At 41.6% G+C, this 24579-nt stretch overlaps 1 protein-coding gene and 1 long non-coding RNA gene across 7 annotated transcripts in view; one reads left to right on the forward strand and one right to left on the reverse strand.

Moving 5' to 3' along the window:
• Gm31646 overlaps positions 1-24579 on the forward strand; it is a 169103-nt gene that overhangs the window by 132076 nt on the left and 12448 nt on the right. For 4 of the 5 annotated variants that reach the window (XR_877208.2, XR_877210.2, XR_877207.2 and 1 more), the window contains one exon: positions 12931-15630. The exons of the other annotated variant lie outside the window; for it this stretch is intronic. This is a non-coding gene — a long non-coding RNA (predicted gene, 31646). Of the gene's footprint in view, positions 1-12930; positions 15631-24579 lie in introns of those variants that run through there. 5 annotated transcript variants of the gene reach the window in all.
• The window catches only part of Klhl14 (kelch-like 14), a 122551-nt gene that overhangs the window by 62190 nt on the left and 35782 nt on the right, over positions 1-24579 (reverse strand). For both annotated transcript variants that reach the window (XM_006525823.4, NM_001081403.2), the window contains exon 3: positions 12009-12130. In XM_006525823.4, coding sequence (XP_006525886.1) covers positions 12009-12130 — 122 coding nt within the window. The remainder of the gene's footprint in view (positions 1-12008; positions 12131-24579) is intronic.

Here is a 24579-nt window from a genome sequence, read left to right on the forward strand (position 1 = left end):
TGAACTACAGTCAATCTCTTTAGGACTTATCCAGCCTCTAGTATTGAGTTATTAGCAGTAAAAAAAAATAGAATAAGACAGGGTATTAAATATTATGGGGTTGAGATACAGCCCAGAGGGTGCACTTGCATAGCATATGTGAAGGACTGTGCTTGTTCTCTAACACTGTAGACCAAGCAAACATTGCAAAAAACAAAACAAAATAAAACAAAACAACAACAGTAAAACCCAACAACAAGTTAGATAAAAGTTGTGTAGTGGGAAGTTGTGAAAGATGATATTACTGCCAACTTGACAAGCTCTAGAATCACCTAGGAGAAACACCTCTGGGAACATCTGTGAAAGACTGTCTTGCTTAGTTTATCTGAGCTGGAAAGACCACCCCACAGGTGCTCAGTGTCATCCTTGGGCTTTGAACCTGGACTACATAAAAAGGAGTCTAGAGAGGTGCATGCTCATCACTCTCTGTTTCCTGAGTGTGGATTCAGTGTAAATTAGAGTGGCTAAAACAGGATATAGAAGAAACAAAATTAACAAATATTTTGATCGTTCTTCTGACACCTCAGCAAGACAGTCCATGTTGTATGCTGGAGTTAGGTGTGTCCTTATAATTCTTTTTTTTTGGGGGGGGGGGAGGGGACAATATGATACTGTAATGAGAAACTTTAAGAATCAATTTCTAACAATCTGAACATAGAACAGGATGTAGAACAAACCCCTGCTTAACCTGTCTACATATGTACATATCTTGATACAGTTTTGAGGTTATTATGGACACTTAATTGATGCAGGTGTGGATACCAAGAGAGCCCCCTGGCCAATGATGAGGGTGTTCCTATGGGGTGGAGGAAAGAAGGAGGGGTTTTCTCGGGTATGGACAGACTACTCTATGACATCTGTTCCTTGTTGGAAGGCTAATGGGTTGCCTAGTGAACCTCCAGCCTTAAGGCAGAGCTTGGAAAACACACTGTTGGTCACATGTGTTGGTTGCTGTCAGTGGCACTTGATAAGCTTATTTTAAAAAAAATCTCAGGAAATAATTTACTCATTTCTAAATGGGACTGAAAGGAAACAGAACCCAGAAATCTCTGTCTCTGTCTGTCTGTCTGTCTGTCTGTCTGTCTGTCTGTCCCTGCCCTGCCCTGCCCTGCCCGTGTGTGTGTGTGTGTGTGTGTGTGTGTGTGTGTGTGTGTGAACACAGCTTTGAATGTCCCCTATCTGGTAAAAGATAAAACTGAGAATTTTAGGCAAATGTGTAAACTAAAGCTTGACTCACTACACACACAAATAAAAGGTATGTTTTTCCATAGTTATTTCATTGAGTTTGGTTGTCAGGGAAGAAAATTTCAGTTAAGGGGGCTGCTAAGATGGCTTGGAAGGTACAGGTGCTTGCTGTGATCTGAGTTTGATCACTGGAACCCATGGTGGAAGGACAGAACTAAGTTCCAAGGTTGTCCTCTAACCTCTACGCATTTGCTGTACCATAAATATACTATATTGTCACCCACCAACACATACAAACACACAAATACAAAATAAATAAAAGTTTAGAAAGAAAGTTTCAATTAAGAATGAGACACCCAGTAAACTGTACTCAAGAAACAGAGTGAAAAAGAAATAAATACCCTGAGAGAGCCTTAGAAGGTCTGTGTGCATACACACACATGTGTCTTTGTGTGAACAGGTGGTTAACAGAGGCAAATGAAACAAAGAAAAAAGTAACCTTAGGATCCATCCCATAATTAGCCTCCAAACGATGACACCATTGCATACACTAGCAAGTGTTTGCTGAAAGGACCCTGATATAGCTGTCTCTTGAGAGACTAGGCCAGGGCCTACCAAACACATAAGTGGATGCTCACAGTCAGCTATTGGATGGATCACAGGGCCCCCAAGCTAGAGAAAGTATCCAAGGAGCTAAAGAGATCTGCAACCCTGTAGGTGCAACAACATTATGAACTAACCAGTACCCCGGAGCTCTTGACTCTAGCTGCATGTGTATCAAAAGATGGCCTAGTCGGCCATCACTGGAAAGAGAGGCCCATTGGACACACAAACTTTATATGCCCCAGTACAGGGGAATGCCAGGGCCAAAAAATGGGAATGGGTGGGTAGGGGAGTGGGGGGCGGTATGGGGGACTTTTGGGATAGCATTGGAAATGTAATTGAAGAAAATACATAATAAAAAATATTAAAAAAAAAATAAAGTCATCTACAAGTGAAAAGAATGTATCATAACTTAATAAATGCAGATATTGTAAATCATATAGGATAGAAACATATAACACCACTGTCCCTTCTAAACCCGTAAGTTCCCCAAAACATACTTCAAAGTAGTTGCATATGTATCAAAAGATGGCCTAGTCGGCCATCACTGGAAAGAGAGGCCCATTGGTCAGGAAAACTTTATATGCCCCAGTACAGGGGAATGCCAGGGCCAAAAAGGGGGGGGGGGGTAGGGGAGTATCCACAAATATACTTCAAAGAAGTTGCTAATAATTACATACTTAAAACCGCAAATATCCCTCATTTATTTATATATTTTAAAGAAAGGGTCTCTGTATGTAGCCCTGGCTGTCCTGGAATTCACTATGTAGACCAGGATGGCCTTGAACTCATAGAGATTTGTTGAGGTTTGATTTCTTGCTATGTATTGCAATGCTAAATTCTAGGCTGGTCAGAGAATTTGTTTGTAAAGGAATTCTCTTATTTCCCAGCTTTTGTTGTACAAACCTTGTTACTTAAGTTAAAACTATTGGTTAAATAAACATGGTTATAGGCAATTAATGGATGGGGGGATTAGAGATAGAGTTTTTTTGTTTTTTTGTTTTTTGTTTGTTTTGAGTTGTTTGGTTGAGTATGGGAGAGGGGAAAGAACGAGGAGAGAGACGGTGCCGTAAGAGGAGATGGACCATGAGCACATGGCCAGGAGAAACAGTAAGCATTTGGGGAACAGTGCTTGGGAAATAGCCAGCCAGCAATTAGAAAGTACATTAGGAGTTACCCCCCAGTAATTGTTAAGACCAAATAAAATAACCATAGTTTGAGTCTCATTTATTTGTAAGAAAGTTGGGGATAAGCTTAAACTGGTTGTACTACAGGATTAACCTGCCTCTGCCTCCCAAGTGTGGGGATTAAAGGTGTACACCACCATGCCTTGCCCCCTAATTATTTATTAACATTAAATGTACCTGGGAAATTATTTTGCTTCCCCCAAATGCACATCCCAAAAGCGCATGCCTCAACCTCACTTCAGGTATGGCCAAGGAGAGGAACGGAAAATTGTCTCCACGGAGTTGAGTCTATGGCTGCAAGGAACGAAGGATTGTAAGCTAAGTTGAAGGGGGCTCAGCAGTAGAACGGAGCCATCCCCCAACAGACTCTCTTCACAATCTCTATTTGTCTTTTTATTTGGGGTCCAGATCAAGAAAAAAAAATCTCAAATAAACTGTATGGTGAGATGATGTACCATTGCCCAGAGCTCTCTGCACATGAGGAGACTAGAGGATGGTGGTGATGTCCCCTTGTGGGAAGGGACTTGGCTGCTCAGAGCATAGCGTGAGGAGCATGAGTACTTGGGGGAAAGGAAGACACAGAAGGAGCAATGCCACATCTGTCTAATTCTCTGGTTCTTTCCCTGTACCCTATGAGGATGGCAGTGCCTTCACAGGAAGTGTAGTCATGTGATAGAGTTGAAATGACAACTCCATCTCTGCTTCAGCATGGGTCTGGGTACCATATGCTTCTCTCTGTGTGGGTCTGGAACCCATGTGCTTGGACCCCTAAATGGCCCCATGGAGCAGAGGTTCATGTGCTCAATGTGTAGCTTGAGTGAGGAACTGATTTTTTGTTTGTTTGTTTGTTTGTGATTTTCAGTCTCTAAAATAGAAGTCCTTTATCGTCAAAGTGCAGCCAAGCCCTAGTGAGCAATACACAGACTCTTCATGGGATCCATTATGGTGTGTCTTATTTCCCAAATCTTTGTGAAAATAAGAGTCAAACTTTTAAGTTTTTTCTACCTGGTTATGAAAGAATGTAAGTTGGGCTGGAGGGATGGCCCAGTGGTTAAAAGCACTGGCTGCTCTTCCAAAAAACATGGATTTGATTCCCAGAGCATGTACAAAGTCTCACATCTGTATCTCTACTCCCAGGAGATTCAATGACCTCTTCTGATATCCATGGGCACCAGGCACATACATAATGCACAAATATCCATGCAGGCAAAACAGTAATATACACACAATATTGTTTTTTAATTTAAATAATATAAATTAAACTAAAGTAGGACAAAATTGATTGAGAACAACTCCAGTCTACATATTGAACTTGGAGATTTATTTGAATAGTTTGATTTCAGGAAGAATCCTGTGAAGTGAGTATAATTAGCTTCAATTTGCAAATGAAAAAAAAAGGATCAGAGAATAAGAAACTCACATTACAGGCAACAAATGCCAGAAGATATGTTTCAGCTTAGGTCTACCTGTTTCTAAAAATGTTAATTTCTGTTTATGTGTGTGTGCACATGTATGAGTATTCACATATGTGTGCAGAGCTTTCAAGACACAGATAAATTGCATTGAACTAACTTGCCAGAAATCATGTATGTAAACCCTGTGGCTCACATCAGAATGTGCAATTTACTCCTTAAACCTAGATTATATTCTTGACCCCTAAGCATTAGTTGCTTTGGTTCATTTAACCTGCATTAGTTCTATTTTATCAACCTGCTACTATGCCAGGAACACTGGATCTGTGTAGATTTTCATGGCTACAGTGGGTCAGCACAGATTAAATCTCATGTGCTTTGGCTTGGGTGACTAATAGCATTTTGTGGTCAGATGGACTGACATACCATGGTTTGATGGAGACCCAGAGGCTATTGTTCTCCTTTCTGCTCTGCAGAGAAAATGTGGCTCTACGCATGGCACCTACTCTCCACATGTGACGTGGAGTCTATAACAGTGAGCCTGCCATAAAGTTGCTGTGTGTTTGGATTCTGCTGAACACTTTAGCCAGGTCTTTCCTAGCCTCTCAGCTCACTCTCTGAATTTAGCCATGCATCTTCTTTCCCAAATATTATGTATGCATGTATGTGTGTTTGTGCTGGTACACACCTGTGTGTGTTGGTAAGTGTTCACATGTATGTTCACATGTTCACACATGGCAGCTAGAGATTAACCTTGGGTGCCTTTTCTCCTACCCACCTTCCTTTTGGAAGCAGGATATCTCACTGGGACTTGGGCCTTACCACCTTTAGGTTAGGCTGGCTGGTCCGTGAGTTGCAAACATTGTGCTTTATTGGTACTGACATAACCATGTGCATGACTTGTGTATCTTTTCATGCATGTGTTCAGACAGAACTCTGGTTTTTCTGGCTTCACAGCAAGCACTTTACTGACAGAGCCATCTTCCCAGCCCCTGAGTCTTCTTCTTGAAGGATCTTTGTACTTAGATTTAACTATTTGAGCAATTTCCCTTCCCATGTCTACCTGAACCTCTGCCTGCCTTTAATTCTCAGCTCTAATGCCTCTTCCTCGGTGATAATTCTCCATAACTCCTAAGCTGTACCATGTCCCTCCATTCTGAGATTTTCTATATTATCATTCTTCTAGGACACTGTCATGCTTTGGTATGATACATGGATAGTTTAGTTAATGCTGCTTCTTTTCCACAAAAGTCTAAACTTGGTAAGGGCGTGGTAATCTCTGTTTCAGCTCATGTAACAGAGATGTCAAAAGTTGGTTGGGTGAGGACTTCAGTAAGTCAGTGCTAATATTTAAGAGGTTCCCATACTATGCCTATAGTTTACCTACAAATGATACAGGCCATCTAAGGAGCCCTAGTGAATTATACCTCCAAGGCACACTCAATAGCAAATCCCACAGCCTATGTGTGAAGAAGGCATTGGAATTATTTGTACACATGCTACTCTCTGGAGAAAAAGCAATTACTATATTTAAGGGAAGTATAAGCTGGAAATAAACAAAAGAAAGTGAAAACAAGCCTACTGGCTTTTTGAAGCATCCAGCTCCCTTGAAACACAGGATTGGGAGTGGCTACCACACATACATTTTTAAAAAAATCTATGAAAAATCCACTAAAGCATTGGTGCGTGAATCTTCAGCAGCAAATAATTCAAGATATATAGCAATGCGCAGCCATGTATTTCAAATTAGAACGGGCTCATCGAAGGTAAAATTAGATGGTAACATATTTAAAAAGTCAAGGCACAATTCCTTCTATTTTTATTTTTTGCCAAAAGCCATGGGAACAATTGCTTCATGATCTCCAATTCCAAGCTGTGAGACAATTGCGACACCACAATATAAATTCCTTAGATCACTAGGTTTTTCCTAACCCCTAAATCAAAAACCTAGAGAGGTAGTTCATACCCTGATAACTAGTTTGTCTTCCCCTCTCCCTGTGCCGCTGGAGAGCCAACGGCCTTGCACATGCTAGGCAAACACCCTTCCAATGAACTAACTAGTTCCAAACATTTAATTCTTGAACCAGTTGGATCATGCATTGGTGTGACATGCTTCTTGGTTAAGTTTTCAGGTCTGTCACATACTACCTGTTCCAAGCTTAGATGCTCTGAGGCTCTAAGTTTCTGTCGGTGTGAAAATGCTCTCCAGTATTCTGAGGCAATCTAAAAGTTAGGTCCTCTTACCAAAATGATTTTCATTTCACCTCATCACCTAGGTAACTCTTCCCCATTTTCTCCAAATTAAGGGTCACTTTAAGAGGGCTTCCATAACACCTCTGTTTAGGTGAGGTCCCCCCCCACCCCGTATTCTCATAGTGGCCTGGTGTTTTCTAGTCTACTGTGTAGCTCACTGTATGCTGCAGTAATCCCCTTGGGTTACTGAGAGGAGAGGTTGGTGTCATAATTCAACTGGTCAGCCAACTCTTTGCTTTGTGGACAGGTGAGGGCTGCTAGTAGGTCTAAATTCCTCCTAGGCACTTCTCAAATAATTTGGAAGCATCTCAGTGTTTCTCACAATTTCTCCTGAAATACAGTGTTCACTCTCTATGGATTATCTTCCTGTCAAGTGGTCTGATTATTTTAAGTAATTTGTAGTTTGGAGTTTCTGGTAGGAAAAATACTATAAATAAAAGGATGGACACACACACACACACACACACACGCCAAAACAACTGAACTTACTTATTTTCATAAGAAACAACTATTAGGGCTTGTGAGAAGACTGAGCAGGGAAATGTGCTTGCTCTAAGCCTGACAGCCTGAGTTGGATCTATGGGACCCACATAGTACAAGAGAGCTGATTCTCACAAGCCGTACTCTGACCCCACATGCTCTGTGCACTACACACAGGTAAATACACACACTAATTTTATCTGCAATTTACTCAAAGGACAGAAGCTGACTGAACTCAAGAAACAAAAGAATAAAGGGAAGAACCCACACTGGATGTGTTAGCACACGGAATTAGTGCTCTGCCAATAAAGTAGCTCATAAAATATTCTGTGTCTTCATTATAGAATATGATCAAACCTCCATTTATCTGTGGGAACCAAAGTTCAGTGTCATATATTAGCTATTTAGTTTCTTTCTTATTGCCACTCATTTGCTACTTACAGAAAAACAGGTGTGTGTGTGTGTGTGTGTGTGTGTGTGTGTGTGATGAACATGGAGAAAGGCCCATTTCATAGAGAAGATAGAGGGAGAGAGGGAGAAGGAGGACAAAGGGATAATGGAGTACCTATGACATGAAAACAGAAGTTGCTACTTGGAGGAGGGAAGGGTCCAGCAAGAGGAGAAGAGGGGGCAGCACAGAAAAGCAGAAAGGGAGGGAGAGGAACAGAAGCAAAGAAAACTGGAATATATGTATAAAAGTGCTGTAACAAAATCCATTCCTTTGGGCTGGAGAGATGGCTCAGCTGTTAAGAGCACTGGCTGCTCTTTTAGAGATCTTGAGTTCAATTCCCAGCAACCACTCTCTCCCTCTCCCTCTCCCTCTCCCTCTCCCTCTCCCTCTTCCTCCCCCTCCCCTCCCCCTCCCCTTTTGCTCAAGCTCTCTCTCTCTCTCTCTCTCTCTCACACACACACACACACACACACACACACACACACACACACTTTGTTCCTGGGAAGTGCCTTAACCTATCAGCAAAGAAATGCGCCTGTTGAGAACAGGAGTGAAATCCTCAGCTTTTCAACACTGTCCCCTGGAAAATGGTCGAGGGCCTTCTTCATGTGAGCTTTATGAAAACATGAGTGTGTACCAAGAACTCTGTTACAAAAGGTACACAGAGGCCAAGGGAGTTAACTGGTTTGATCTTCATGCTGAAGACTGAAGGCTTGCAGAGCAAGAGATTTGCTCTTCTACTTCAGCCATTATAGTATTCATGCCCCCTACTGCTTTCTAGAAATTAAGAATAAAATGGGAGGGTGGGGCTGGAGAGATGCCTCAGCATTTAAGAGCACTGACTGCTCTTCCAAAGGTCCTGGATTCAAATCCCAGCAACCACATGGTGGCTCACAATCATCTGTAATGAGAGCTGACGCCCTCTTCTGGTGAGTGTGAAGACAGCTACAGTGTACTTGCATATGTAAAATAAATCAATCTTTAAAAAAAGAATAAATGGGGAACTGTGCTAAGGGCTAAGAAAGAATTCTGCAAAGTAAAACTGATTAAAAGTGCATCTCGACTTTCCATTTCTTTTAATGTTTTGCCTGCATGTATGTCTGTTTGCTGCAGGTGTGTCTGGTACCCATGGATGTCAAACTAATGTGCCAGATGCTCTGTACCTAGAATAAGAACAATGGAAACCCTGATGTGGGTACTGGGAATTGAAACTGGGGTCTCTGGAAGAGTAGCTGTTTGGGTGGATCAAGTCCTTACTCCTCTATTTATTGACCGGCTTGGTAATGGCGCTTGTGCATTCCAGATAAGTGCTCTATCACTGGGATACATCCAGGATGCTTGAAGTTTTATTTCAGTGTTGCTTTGATGACCTTTCCCTCCTGTAGCTCACCTGTATGCTTCAGTTTATTATTTCTTAGGTAATAATCTCTAAGTCCTTTCACTTTCTCCTTGTGGTATAATGAATGCAAATGAAGTAGCTCCCATAGGCAATGTGTGTGACAGGCTAGGTAGCAGTCTTTTTGGAAGGGGGTAACTCCAGAAGCTTGGTGGCTGATTTGTTAGTCTGCATGAGGACAGTCTCTCAATGAACAAGCAGACCCTAAGCTCGGACTGAGCAGACTGTTACTCACCCTGAACTGTCATCCTGCCCCCTCTGAGAGCTAGCTTAGCCCTTCTACGTCAAAACAATGGCAGTGGAACATTCTACAATCCCTAATATTTAGGGAGAATTTGGGCATTTTGTTTACTAATAAGAGAATTTTGTTTTTCATTTATAATTTCCTGTCTCAAATAGCATGGAACCCTGCGGTGGCTATGACATTTTCTTTTCCCCCAGATTTGGATAAATTTCAAATTTAGTTTTAAAGACTACAAACCAACAAAAATTATCCATGTTAAATTAGCACCATTTCTTTAACAAATGTGAAAATGAGGCTGTCACAGGGTCCCAGGCTCTCAGGAATAAGAGATATTCTTAATGTACAAATCCCAGAGCAATGAAGAGTATTAGCAAAGCACATTTTCATTTCAGAGCCCTGCGTGTGCCCCAGGATAAGATCAAGGTTCAAGATCTGTAAGCACGTTCTAACTGTAGGGACTCATTTATGTCATTACGTGTGCATCTTTGTCTCATTCCAGATGAGTTGTGTTGATAGGGGACCATCCAACATTTCTACCTCGTCTGTAAATCATTCCATCTCACTATGAAAACGATGGAAAATAAATTTTCTACTCTGGAGGAGCAGGCTGAAGTTGCATAGAGAAGTTGCAGTGATTGACATACATCCAATATAACAACACAACTCTGTGCTAACACTGGCAGTAGCATTGACAGGAGCGATACCATTTATTGAGTACACGCTGAATTGCTCGATGATGTATACATGCGGTGTTGTTTTAGAACACTCAAGTGATTGGCAACTAAGAAAGCGACCCAGAATGTTTGTAGGACATGGTCAAAGTGAGAGGTCTCTGTTCAAGTCCAGATTTGAAAGTGCATGCTTTTCAGCCATGAATGCAGATACTTGCGGGCAATATGAAAGTTTTAAATCCATTGACTGTATGTTACAGCCTATGGCATAAGTTACAGGTCACCTTAACAAACCTGATAATGTATCTCTGAGTGTGGCTTAAAGTGAAGATGGGGGCTGATGATCTGTTTGATCCCAGCACCCACTTAGTCCAGAGAGAAACAGATTCCCCCAAGCTGTCCTCTGACCATCGCATGCACTCATGGTGTCCTCTCCACACACCAAAAACAAGTAAACCAATAAGGAAATGTAAAAATACCAAGCATATGACCTTTTGGAGATGCTGTTTGCAATCCTTCTCCCTGGCCTGAAGGGTCTCAAATAAATCCCAAATCGGGTATACAGTGGAGTATTTGGGAAAGTGGGTGGGCTTGTTAATATTATCTTTTATTAATGGAGTTTAAAATCTTGCTTTCCCTTATGTTCTTCTTATGTTTTTCTCTCCACAAAATCTTTGTCCCTTTTCCATATATCCTTTGAGTTTGCAGATCATCTGTACAGGAGTTCCCTGTCAATCAGCTACTGTCAAAACACCACTTCTCTGTTTTTACTTTGGCCTTAGTTTCTGGTGCACCTTCAAAATACAGCTGGCTTTAAAAGACATTCTTACTAAGCTATCTAAACAATGATAGATGCTATTTTCACCCCAAAGAGGATCAAAAGCATTTTAAGGACATCATTAACTTATTTTTCTTCCTCCTATCCCTGCTTAATCTGCTGTTTTTTGCTAGCCACCTCCTTCCTGCAACCATAGTATAGTGGCGTCCAGGGAGCCCTTCTTGAGCAGTGCCTAGACCATGCTACTGCAGGCTTTGCTGGGCATAGGCCAGCTCCTAAGTGTATTGTTTCAGCCCCACCTTACATGTCTTCTTTCCTATTCTGTTCTTAAGGGAGAACTTCCACTGTTTCTATTAGCCTAAGGGGCTTTCAGGAAGAGCCAAGGAAATGCTTTTTGTAAGACTGACCTATTGAAATACACAAATGCTTTAAAGACATACACACAAGGAAGTTAACTTTCACTTTTGTTGGTTTTAAATGTATGGCTTTGATTCATGGATCAAAATTGCTCATTTATTATTTTATCTATACAGCTCTGGGCAATTTTGACAGTTAAAATTTAGTTTTATTGACCAGTGCAGCCACTGTGCCCACAAGGGGACTAGTGTGAGCAGCCTACTGCACTCAAGAAACGATGATTTTTTGATTCCATGACTGCATCAGATCAGGAATCATAACCGATACAACAATACGTTCCAAATCTCAGTGCCCAAGGCAAGAGTTCTGCTGTAAAACACAATCACCCTTTAAGAGGAGAAGAGAGCCTTGGCTGGACGTTTGCGAGCACAGTTTAATGCAGCTGAGGGAAGCCATGAATATATCTGTCCATCAAGCTTTGGGGCAGCCTAAGGAGGCCCGTTCTGGAAATACCTGGTCTTCCAGACTAAAGGTGGGCAAGGATGCTTAAAGGGCAAATTGATGTTGGTAACAGAGATAATGAACTAAGCTACCTACCATTTTACCAGTGTTACTAAACAACCTGTCAGTTTTGTTTCAACGACAACAAAAATCTCCAACTGAAGCACTTCTAGGGGATGATTTCTGCTCCCTGCACCAGCCCCATCCATTCCGACACACACAGAGAAACACAAACCAGGCCAGTTTTAATTTAGGCCCGTTGGTCTACCAAATTGGCTACCTCGGCAATGTTAATTTAGTCTTTTACTCTAAATCTCCCATGATACATAAACAAACCTCCAAAGGGTAGCAGATCGATACAGTGTCTGATTTGATTTAACTGTGTTTTTTAATTCATCAAGACAACTCCAACCTGAAATAAACAGGCAAGGAAATAAGTAAGTACACTCACTTGTGAGGATTTTCCATGTCTTCTTTTCGTCATCATAATACTGAACCAGATTGCTGGGGAGCCGGTCTGGTCCGGGAGGCAATCCTCCAACCAACAGCAGCATTTTCTTGTTAGAGCGAATTCTTCACCCAAAACAAAAGAGGAGAGGAATAACAGCATTATTGTAGAGTCCTTTAGATGGCAAAGAAATCATAACCATCAAATACCGTTTCTTGCTTGCACATTTCTGTTTCCATTTTTTTCTTCTTTCTTCTCCCATTCATAGCTCAACCATTCTTTTTGAACCAAGGAGAAAAATGATCGGAAGAGCTTCATATCCCTATACTCATGGAATAATAAGCTTCCTTTATGCAATTTGTTAGAGGTTCATTCTAGAACGACCTTTCCCTTATATTAGCCCTTTAAATCATCACTCTTTACAGCTGAGTACACATGGAATGCTCTAAAGTTGTACTCAGGCTAAGCATTCAAGTTGCATGTCAAAAAATGTATTAGTCAAAATCATTATTATAAGCCATTCTCCACTCAAAGAACCTTGAAAAAATTAAGGTTATGCAGAGAGTTTGGGAGTCTACCCTTTAATCACCTAGGGAACTTCAAATACCAGTTTGGTACAATTAGCACGGGGCTAACTGGGGGTGTGTGAGCATACATTTTTATTTTTGTTTGTTTAATTAAGCTTAGACGTCTGCCTCCATCACCACCCCACCCCCACTTTGGCTAGCCCTCCCCTTTAAGCTCCCCCTGTGCTCCACTGGTAATACAGCAGCACCAATTGGTAAAAATGAGACTGTGATGTCGTTGTGAGCCTCCCCAGAGTGGAGCCCTGCCAATGCTTGCCACTGATCCAGCGGCATGAACCTGCTCAACTGTGCAAAGCCACTCTAATTCCCTCCCTCTGTTTTTCTACCTTCTCCCCCAGGGGGCAACCACTGAAAGGAGTGACTACCCACCCATCAAGAGCTGGCAATTCGCTGCTATTAACCGTGACTGTGATTCCCAGTCTGCCTGGCAGTTCCTGAGAACAGGCCTGCAACGTCTCATATGCAGTAAAAGCTATAAGATGCACCCTGGCCGGCCCACATGACCTGATGGATGTACAATCCTTAGGAACAGTAATGGATTGAGCACACTTGCAACTGAAGCGGGGAGAGAAAGCCCAGACCCCCACAAGGGGCCTGCTGATTTAACACTCACTTTACATATAATTGAACTTTTCATTTACCTGAAAGACTCAAGGTGGTTGGCGGGGAGAGAAATGGAACAACCATGATTGAAGGGAAAAAGTCAATAGATACAAAAGGGTTCCTCTTAAATCTAACCACAGCCCACAGTGTGCCTCTGGATCCATGATGACATATCCAGTCCTTTCTGACTCAAGGATGCCTGGTGAAATAGGCCCTGCAGAAAAGCTTTGTGCGTTTGTTAGGAACCTAATGCGCAGAGTGAACTGAATCTGGCTAATGGCATTTCCATATGAAGGAAGGGAACAAGAGAATTCTTTTAATGAAACTCTGGTGGCTTTGGATGCGTGGAGTGCATTGAGCGTGCCTCGGTAGAAAAAGCACCTTCTGGAAAAAAGACACTCCTAGCCATCAATAGAGGGAGCTGTACCAATAGATAAATGACCCACACAATTAGCAGCTTGAAACACTCATTTTTCCATCCTTTGGATGTAAGTCAACAAAAGTAAAAAACACACTGGCCCAACTGCTTCAAGGGAAACTGCACACTGACATCTTCTGGACTGCTAGCTGGCACACACAAACAGAAGAGGTAACAAAGGTTCCCACCTGGTGTGAATTTCAGTCATCAGGGACTTAAGAGACAAATGAATATCTGCATCAAGCTTTTCTTTTTTTTTTATTTGGAAGTAATACACATATAAGTCCTGTGCTATGCAATTTTGTAAATGCATGGTCACAGAATTGATTATGTGGGTTTTGAATCTTTAAACTGTTATTTGGGGTTCAAATAATCAAGCATTCTATTTGTGTAAGAGAAGTCATGTTGAAAGCAGTTTGGTATACGTAAATTAGTGACAGTAGCCTAGTCAGTGGAAGTCACAATTTTGTGACTGTCCTAATGTAGTACATGTATACATAATGTATACATGCTGTCAGTCCGTCCAGGGGGGACCAATCTCCACATAACTGGTACGGAGGAAAGGGCACTAAGAAGTGGGGTTTGCTAACACAAAGTAATAAGGCTAGCTTATATTTATTTTTTTAAAGTACTGTTTTAAAATACATTGAATAGATGACCAAAAGAGATACATGCTTGGCTCATGTATGCTGTCAAAGTCATCTTATTCCCTGGCTAAGCCAGTTTCCCTGGACCAATCTTGCTAATGTTTTTCTACAGTGGTATTTATGTTCCTCATTGAGGATGAAAAGAAGGCCCAGAGTCTTTGTGGCATCTATTCACAATGTCCAAATGTTCTCAAGAACTGGACTTTCTTTCAACCCAGGGGGTCCTGAACAGTTTGTAAATGGTAAAAGCCTCCAACCTTCTCAACAATAACTGAAGGGCTGGCTGGCCAGCAACATTGAAAGCCTCTACTTAAGTGAGATAAACCTCCAATGCATCCAAATCTCCATGGGCAATATTGTGGCGAATTGCACAGGAGGAAGAGAATCCCCCTTTCCTTGGTTTTGTTTTCCACCAGAGGGTAGGACTTGCAGCTGACATGGACAGCATCCGTGCAGGATGAGGACATGTTTCAACCCTTTTGTACTGTTGTATTTATATGGTTGCCTATTCAATCCATTGCTAAAGCTTGTAACTCCATTGTCCTACCCTATATCAACAACTGTTAATACTAAACAAAACTTAAAACTCTGATTTGTCAGTATACATGACATACTTGAAAGAAATTGTATGAAACCTAACTCTTCATACAATGAATATACACAATACGTATCTTGTTAACTACAAAACTAAAATTTGAGGAATCTGTGCTAATGAGCTGAAGGAAGTTTCAATGATTTATTTTTCTAAATAATTCCAGCAGAACTTCCAAGCTCAGAATTAGGCAAAAATCTAGAAGTGTTGTCTTATTGCAAGAGTTTGAACTCCTTATTAGAGCAAGTTGGTACACATTTTAAAAGCTCTTTCCATTGCGTAGTCTTCATTAACATGTTCAGTTTATGACATTTATTATTTAAAATATTCCTTTCATTGCTCTCTTTAGTATCATCATCAGGACCAAAAAAAAAAATTACCAGTGTTTAAAAAAAAAACTAAGAAATGAGAGAAATGTATACAAAAACCTGGAGCAGATTGTGTCAACAGTATTTGGATGCCTTTGATTCGAGTTTCTAGATTCTTGCATCCAAAAAATAAGGCAAGAAAAGTGATGGGATTTGAAGGTCTCCTTCATTCCGGCTCAGTGGCCATCCAACATTTACCATGTTGTCACATTTGTGTGTGTGTGTGTGTGTGTGTGTGTGTGTGTGCACTCTTCTGCCTACCTACTTTAGTTGACGGGATGAATGATAGAAAGATGACCTAAAACCTCTTGGTGTAAATAAATTTTTCATCATACTGGTGCTCTAAGTGTGGTAAAGTCTCATTCATTTATATCTCAGTGATTTAGAACTTTCATAGTTGGGACACAGGACAGATTAAAATGATCTGTTCCATGATACACGGAAAAAGATCCCATTTCTGAGATTACAAGAACTTCAATCCATTGAAAAACTCAAAGGGGTTTACAGACATTTGTACAAAACTTATTTCATAAATGCTATATAATTTTCATGTTTGTAAAACAAGGCATTCTGCAAATCCATAAATGATTAAATCATGAAATTGGAAGATAACACTGAGACAGTGAAGTTTAGTAATTCCCAAGTTTACCAGGTTTCCAGGGTTACCTGGGGGGCTTAAACATTTTAGTTTCATAGTAAAGATGCTCAGTTTCTAATTCTCAGAGATCCAAATGGATGAGGCCTTTTAAAAATGTCAGTAATGTCAGTAAGAGGACTAAACAGTTAAGAGAGCTTACTGGGAGCTGGAGAGATGGCTCAGAGGTTGAGAGCACTGACTGCTCTTCCAGAGGTCCTGAGTTCAATTCCCTGCAACCACATGGTGGCTCACAACCATCTAATATGGTATCTGACGCCCTCTTATGCAGGCAGAACACTGTGTACATAATAAATACATAAATCTAGAGAGAGAGAGAGAGAGAGAGAGAGAGAGAGAGAGAGAGAGAGAGAGAGCTTACTGCTCTTGCAGAGGACCAGGAGGTGTTTGCCAGCACCCACATTGTACAGTTCACAAATATCTGTATCTCCATTTCGAGGGGATCCAATGTCTTCTTCTGGCCTTCCATTTGGTTCTCTCTCTATCTGGTGCTTGTAGTCTCAACATGTAAACTCTCAGGTTCTGCTCCAGCGCCATGCCTGCCTGCTTGCTGTCATGTTCCCCATCATGATGGTCATGGACTCATGCTCTGAAACTGTAAGCATGCCCCCAGTATGCTCTTTCTTTTTCTAAGTTGCCTTGGCCATGGGGTCTCTTCACAACAATAGAAAAGTAACTAAGATATCAGCCGTCAGAAAGATCTTAATAACGACACATCCAGACTTAAGGCTGCTGACTTGGTTTAGCTCTCAACATGATACAAGAATATTTTACTTTTTAAAGATTATTTGTATTTTATGTGTATGATTATTTTGCCTGAATGTTCCCATGTGACAGAAGGCAGAAGAGGGTGTCAGATTCATTGGAACTGTAGTTATTGGCGGTTGTGAGCTGTCCCATGTGGGTATTGGCAACCAACTCCTGCTCCTCTGCAAGAGCAGAAAGCTCTCCAAACTGCTGAGCAATCTCTCCGACCATCATTTTTTTTAATAAGAGAACTTTCTTAGCTTTTTAGATGTTTATGATGAAACAGACCTTACTTTTCAAATCCAATGTCTTGTTGAAAGTACTGGATGTGTTCTATTCATCCCCCACTTATGGGAAGTTGAATCACCCTCACAGAACTTTAAGAATACAGCTTCTTAAAAAAAAGAATTGACAAAAGTAAAAAGGTTTCTTTTTTACTTAATTCAATATTGGTAAAGAATCAGGGTGATTTGAGCAGTACATGCCCATGCTGCACTGGGTGTATTCACTGCAGCCCTTATTCTGACATAGGACATGTGTGTCCTGCACATGTGTGCTTCCAGTGTGTGTGCTGTCATACCATAGCACCAGCAGCTCGCTTGCACACTTCAGCAGAGTCAAGACACTGACTACTAAGAGCTGCAGCATCTTCTCTATATACATGCTTTTATAGAAGCATATGGCTTACTTATGGAAAACACAGACTTTCTAATTGGCAAACCTTTGGATTGTATTGTGTCACCCTGAGAAAAACATGTCTTTTTCTTGTGAAGGGAGATAAGAAATTGATGCCTCCAATCTTATCCAGTAAGGAGAGGTTGGAAAAGATGGATTTTGTGACTTTTTTCTATGAACTTCAAATTCAAAGGCCAGTGGCCTTGATCACACCCATCGGTGGCTGAGGATCTTGAGAGCCATTTTATATCTTTAACTATGGCAGCCATGTATGATAAAGGCCCCATAGGGGCAGGAAAACACAAGCTCCTAAGAGTCACAGGTATGAGGGTGGGTGTCTGAGTCAGTTCAGGCTGTGTAGCAAAATGACTTCAGGATTTTATGTCTTTATGAGACCTTTATGTCTCACTTTGGAGGCTGAGAAGTTGGCGTATCAGTAGAGTTAACTCTTCCTCATGGCCAACCTTTTGTTTATTCCTCAGGTGAGCGGAATTAGTGGTAGGAGGAGAAAGCAATCTCTTTCCTGTTTCCTATTTCCTATTTAGAGTCCACTAATTCTATTATACATGTACACCCTTATGACTTAATTCACAGACCCTATACCAAAACAAAACAAAACAACAACAAAACCCCAGAATACCCCCAAAACCAACCAACTAAACAACCAAACAACCAAACAAAAAACGGTCATGATGGGAGATAATTTTTACGTAGATATTTTGAAGGCACGGGGACACAAACCTTTAATTTACCCAGTCTGTTTCCACAAGTCATGGAACTGAGTGGGGTTTGTAGGAATCTTACCAGACCTGGAAAACCCCTTAGCTGACATCTAGATTATACACAAAAAGAATATTCATGTTGTTCCCATAGTGATCGATTAGTCAGTGACAGCAATTATTATTATTCATCATTTTTAACCTTACAAAGCACTCATGGGAAAATGACCTCTGGAATTCTGGAATTTTTATTGCTTAGAAGCCTTTCATATACTATATATTACACTATTTAGAAATAGCCAAAATGGTTAACTCCATCCATAAGCAAGATTAACAAAAATATAAAACCAGTGGGCTTCTGACAGTGATGTTGTCCTAGATAGTATTCATATATTCAATGTGTCAATCTTCTTAGCCTACAGCCTTCTCTGTAATGGTAGCCCATGAACCCTGGGATATCCAAGTCACCAGTTTTCAGTTGCCCATGGTTCTTCTACTTGCTTACTATAGTTTCATTTTTTAAAAATCAAACTCATTTATTTATGTCACATGTACATATGAAATACACACACACACAGACATACACACACACACACAGACACACACAGTGGGTTGCCTGTGTGGTGTTCTATATTTGCAGGAATCTGTTCTTTCCTTCCACCACTGGATTGAACTCAGATTATCAATCTTGACAGGTGCTGTTACCTCCTGAGTCATCTCACAAGGCCTCAACCTCTTGCTTTCTCCCTGGTTCTACTGGAGTAGATTCTGACAGGTAGATTAGAGCAGGATCCCTGTTTTCTGCACACCTGATCCTATGTGTCCAGTTTGTCACTGAATCTTAGCACAGCTTGACACTGATGATCAATAACTTCAACCCTCTTCTTTAAGAAAAATGTGTGTGTGATATATATGTACACATGTTTGTGGTTTTTGTGTGTGCAGGCATGAGCCTATCAGGACATGTATGTAAAGCTTAGAGGGGCAGTCTGTGCATTGGTCTTCTTTTGCATTATTTAAAATTGGGTTTCTGTTGTTTGCTACTAGATGCACTCAGTTAGCTGCCCAGCAGACTTCCGCCTCATCTCTGCCTCCCATCTCACGTCAGGAGTGCTAGAATTACCAACAGTGCTGCTGTGTCTGGTTTTACTTAGGTGTTTAGGATTAGAACCCAGGTCCTCACTTGAATTGCAAGTGTTTTCCCAACAGCCATTTCCCCAATCCTCAATCCTCCTCAAAGCTATCACAGATGCTTTTATTACCTGCCATCTATAAGGAACAGATTTTCCCTCAGATTACAGCATCTATCTTCTATCATTTGCTGTTCTGTAGGTGAACGCCTTACTTGAAATACTTGAAATACATTTTTGATGCAAGAAACACGGTGATTCAAAAATGTGAAAAACAAAAAAATCAGACACTCAAAAGCTGGAAATCTCCTAGACTATGGGGAAAAGGCAGGCAGAGGAAGGTCCCGAGTCCTTGGGCAGGAGAAGGTTTCAAAGTCAGCTAGCTTTCCAGAAATCTAAAGCCTAGTGGGACCCAGCACTCTCAGAGAAGAGCTGCTAGCTACCCTTTTCTTAAAAATTTCCAGAGAAGTAAACTCCCTTGAGAATCGGTTCCAGCTGATTCGCTGTTGTATTTAGGTTTCTTTATCATAGCTGTTCTTGGTAATTACACAGCAGCTTTCATGGGAAGAGCCTTTAAATAGAGCTGATAATGTCTCTCCAAGGTAGGTAAACACAGCATCATTATCCCCATTTAACAGACCAAAGACTAGAGGAAGGGGTGTGGGCACCTCTTCCAGCTTCTCTGGGTGGTTTGGTTTTCTCCATCTCATGCAGGCATGCCCCTGGGGGTTTCTCCCAGTGCTCTGCTGTGACTCTGAGGTGACTGTGTTGTCTTAGCTTCCCACACTTTGCTTTAGAGTCACCCTTTCCTCTTGCCATGAGTCTAGCTATACCATGGCTGGAGAAGCATCAGTCCTATGTATGATATAGGCCTCCTAAGATGGAAGTATGAGAGTTGGTCAATCTCACTATCGTGACAATGCAGGCTGAGAAAATTGCCAACTACATTCAAGCAAAAACAGATGCAGTACAAAAAGGTGTTCAATAAAAGTTTCTATGTGATTGAAGCTCCGCTGTGATACATGCAAGAATGAATGGCGCAATTTGAAGTCCCTTGTACAGTGACAGTCAGAAACACGTTAGATTATTTCAATCATTGGCTTCTCACCTGTTGTAGGATCCAGTGAGTGATGGAGGAGGGTGCAAAGAGCAAATGATAGGAAGGAAATCAGAGTGGTTTGTTGAAGAAACAAGTTTGTGTGTGGAATATCGCATGAAAGCCTTAGCGAAGAGTTATGGAAAGCTTAGGAATCTTCGATAGGTAGGGCTTTAGGTCTTTGTGGGTGTGTTTTGACTGGGACCACAGGACATTGGTTTCTCATTGTTTCCCTAGGCAGGCATTTGCTTTGGGCAGCCTCGCAAAAGAAAACAACAGAGCTATGGATGAGGGAAGCCCGCTAGGACCGCCAATAAGCCTTTCTTGTTTTTAAGTTTGCCATCTCACAGAAAGCACACAGTCATATTGACGGTTCCCAAATCCAACCCGATCTTTATTATGTACTGCTCTAAACTGTTCCTGATTTTCTTCCCACTGGAGAAGGATCAAACAATTGCTGTTGTCATGACCATGCCCTCCGGCTTTTGTTGTTTTGTTGTTGTTATTGTTTGTTAGTTAGTTTTGCTTTTGTTGTTGTTGTAGTTGTTTGAGCATTTGCCCTCCTCTTTATATTTGGGTGTTGGTGAGATTTTGGTGGTGGTGGTGGTGGTGGTTCTATTTCTTTTCCTTCTTTTGTTTTTTTTGGGGGGGGGCTTTTATTTTGTTTGTTTGTTTGTTTGTTTTGATATTCAAAATCATAGCCCAGGCTAGTCTCAAACTCATCACTTAGACAGAAATAGCCTTGAAACTATGCTCCTCCTCCCTTCAGCTCCTGGATGCTGAGATGACAGGCATGTGTACTGGTCCAGTTTTGTCTCACAGAGTTGGAACCACCCACGACAATACAAGGCTTTAGTTATCAGCATCATTTAGGATTCATGTACTAGATATAAGATATATTTATGTCATATATATATATATACATATATATATATATGAACAACTTTAAGTAAATACTATAATATATATGTATAATACTAATTCACACAAAAACACATACACACACACATATATATACATATATATATGTGTATATATATATATATATATATATATATATATATATATGAGAGAGAGAGAGACAGGAGAGACAGAGAGAGACAGAGAGAGACAGAGAGAGACAGAGAGAGACAGAGACAGAGAGAGACAGAGACAGAGGGGGGGAGAGGGAGGGGGGGAGAGGGAGAGGGGGGGCACCTTTTCTGCAGGTTAGAAACTTTACAGACTGTCTAAGGTAGGTAGTGGTGCCTCGTCTCTGGTGTGATGATCTAGGGTAGGGCCCAATATCATTTTCTTGTTGCTTATTCATCAGCCAGTACTATGAAGCATAGTTTTGAGCGGTTGTGTTTATAAGATCATGGGCTTTATAGCAGTGTTTTATTTTTAATACTTGTTAAACCTCAGCAATACACAATCTATTATTTTTAAAAGTTTCTCGCATACCACACGGAATTATCTTACCTCTTACCAGCAGCAGAATAACAATTGGAAGCCAGCACCTTAAAACCTGGAGCTCTGAAACCTGGCAGAAATTCCAACTCTGCACTTTCAACAAGTACAACCATGAGAGCATACCACTATCTAGAGTTCCGCTATCAAGGTACACTAAATAGTACCATTTAGTGTTTTGTTGTTTGCTTTGGTTTAGTTGCTGCTGTTGTTTAAGTCAGGATCTCACGTAGCACAGGCTGGACTCAGAGTTGCTCAGAGCTGAGGATTAATTTGATCTTCTGATCCCCTGGCCTCCATGACCCTACTGCTGGGATTATAGGCTTGCACAATCATGCCCAGTTTTCTGCAGTATTGGGGGCTGAACCCAGAGCTATGTGCCTGCGTGGCAAGCTCTCCACACACTGAGCCACAACTTTTGCTCTTGTTTTGCTTTTTAAGATAGGAGGTTGTGATAGAGCTTAGCCTCACATTCTGATCTGCCCTCAGCCTCCCCCTCAAACCCCCTTCCCTGAGAGCTGGGATTACAGGTGTGCCTGGCTCGACAATAGTTTTGTATGTTGCAAGTGTGGTTGACCACTCTTGTGTGTGCGCGTGAGTGTGTGTGTGTACGTGTGTGTACGTGTGTGTGTGTGTGTGTGTGTGTGTGTGTGTGTGTGTGTGTGTGTGTGTGCGTGTGCCTTGACTCTTTACTTCAGCCCCCTTAGCTCACAGGCATCGTCAGCACTGTGCCCAACACATCCTCATCCCAGAAGGACACCTTGTCTGTCCTTCAGCATGCACAGTGTGTATTGTGCCTTTACCACTTTCTTTTTGTCACCAAAATCTGCTTACCAGCTGATGACACCTGAGGCAGATAGGACAGGAAGGGGTTAATATCTTCATCTGAGCCTGCAAAGTGTAGCCCCTGCTCCTGACTTAGAACATAATCCTCAAGGTCAGGGCAAATCCATCTGGATGCCCCATTCTTCCTCCAACTTCCAGCAAGCTCCTTGCATTTCTACTGTCCTCCTTCCTTTCCCAGAAAAAAGCAATCCTTGATTCATTTTTACATTTTATTATTTATGGATTGATTTATTTTTAAGTGTGAGTGTGTGTGTGTGTGTGTGTGTATACATGTATGCTTGTGTGTGCTCCTTACTGGAAGAGAAACTAGAGACAGGGCTTGTCATTGGCTTGAAGTTCACCAATTAAGCTAATTTCTTGACCAGTAAACCTCAGGATCCTCCGGTTTCTACCTCCCTGGTGCTACGATTAAAAGTGTGCCACCAAGCAGAGCATTCTTACACGGCTTCTGCGACCAAACTCAGGTCCTTACATTTGTAAGGCAAGCTTTTGCCAGCTGAACCACACTCTTAGCCTTTTGTAAACCAGAAATACTTGAATATCTCCTTTGTTTGATTAACTATATATCCTTAATTCCAGTACCTAGTGCTCAGTGCCTCTCTTTTGAAGAGCATCAGTTGTAACAGAAATAACATCTCATTAATCCTCCCCACATCCTTGGAAGGAAGCTGCATGGCAAATATTACCTCTCAGCCCAACCCTCCCATTTACAAGCAGGGTCTCACAACTCACTGGCACACAACATAGTACCAATAGCCAATGTTTGTGCAAGAGGAGATGGGTCTTCTCCTTGTATCCAAGAGAAAAGGAGGTTCTATAAAAGAGAAAAGGATGCTCATGGAAAAGCCCTTTAGGCTCTGTGTAGTCTGTAGAGTAATGCACTCCCAAGTAATGCCTGAATTTAATTATTACACTACGTGTCCTTCCCAAGAACAAGTCTCACTGCTGGGACTTCTCTCTTGCTCTCTGTCTCCTGTCTGGCTGGACTTCAGAAGAAACACGAATGTCTTTCTGAGCTAAGGAATGCTTGACATCTGGTGTATGCAAAAGCTGCAGAAAGACAGAAAGACACAAGATCATGGAATAATAAAGAGAAGTCAAGTTAGATTTTTAGCATACCCCACTAACAGGATGTCTCTCAGGGTCAAAACAAATGTTTTAACAAAATGATACGCTAAAGGAAGAAAGTCCACTGTTCAAAAGACCTTAAAGGAACAGAGGTCCTGTCCCACTGTGTGATCTGGAGCCCGGTTTCCTCCATTACTGTAACTTCGGAGAGAGATTCCTCCTGAGGAAACTCTGAAACAGGCTCAGAGGCACTGGAGCCAGCCTCCTGCCAAGCAGGCTCTTTCCAGTTGGAGAGTCACTGCAGGAGTGGCCATGCAGGGAGACAGCAAGAAAAGTTAGTTAGTAACTGGTTATGTTGACTCCCTGGAACATTCACTGCAAGGCAGAGGTTTGTAGGATGGGGAGGTGATTCTGGGAATGCATCCTAGGGCTAAAGTAAAGGAAGACGTTGTTCTTATTTGAGGAAGATCTGTCACCTGGGAGTGAGGGGAGCGCAGGTGGGTGTGCTGCAGAGACAATGAGCTGTGGCCTGTGGGATCCAGCTTAGGGACACCCTGCTGCTGTGAGTGAAATAGGAATCTCTTATCTTCCTCTTCTTTTCCCTTCTCTCCCTATAGGGAGCCAGTTCTTTAGGTTCTTTGCTGCTTCAGCAACCCAAGAGGGGTGGGGCAGTGGTGCCAAAGAGAACCCTAGCTGGAAGACAATGAGTTCTAGGAAGGAGACCTTCCCATGGGGCCTTCTGAAGGGGCCTTTCAGTCAATCTACTGCAATAACCTTTCCAACCAGCAGACCTCTGACTCATTGAAACAAATTTTTCTGACAAAGTTTACTACATACCCTAAAACTGAATTGTGGACACTCCTCTGTGAGGCTTGAGTTATTCCCCAAATGCCTGAGGGTAGCAGGTACCCAAATTTCATCACAAGGCAGTAAATTCCCTAAGGACTAATAATTTCAAAATGTTCCCTCAGAAA

This window comes from Mus musculus, chromosome 18, assembly GCF_000001635.26.
Source record: "Mus musculus strain C57BL/6J chromosome 18, GRCm38.p6 C57BL/6J".
NCBI lineage: Eukaryota > Metazoa > Chordata > Mammalia > Rodentia > Muridae > Mus > Mus musculus.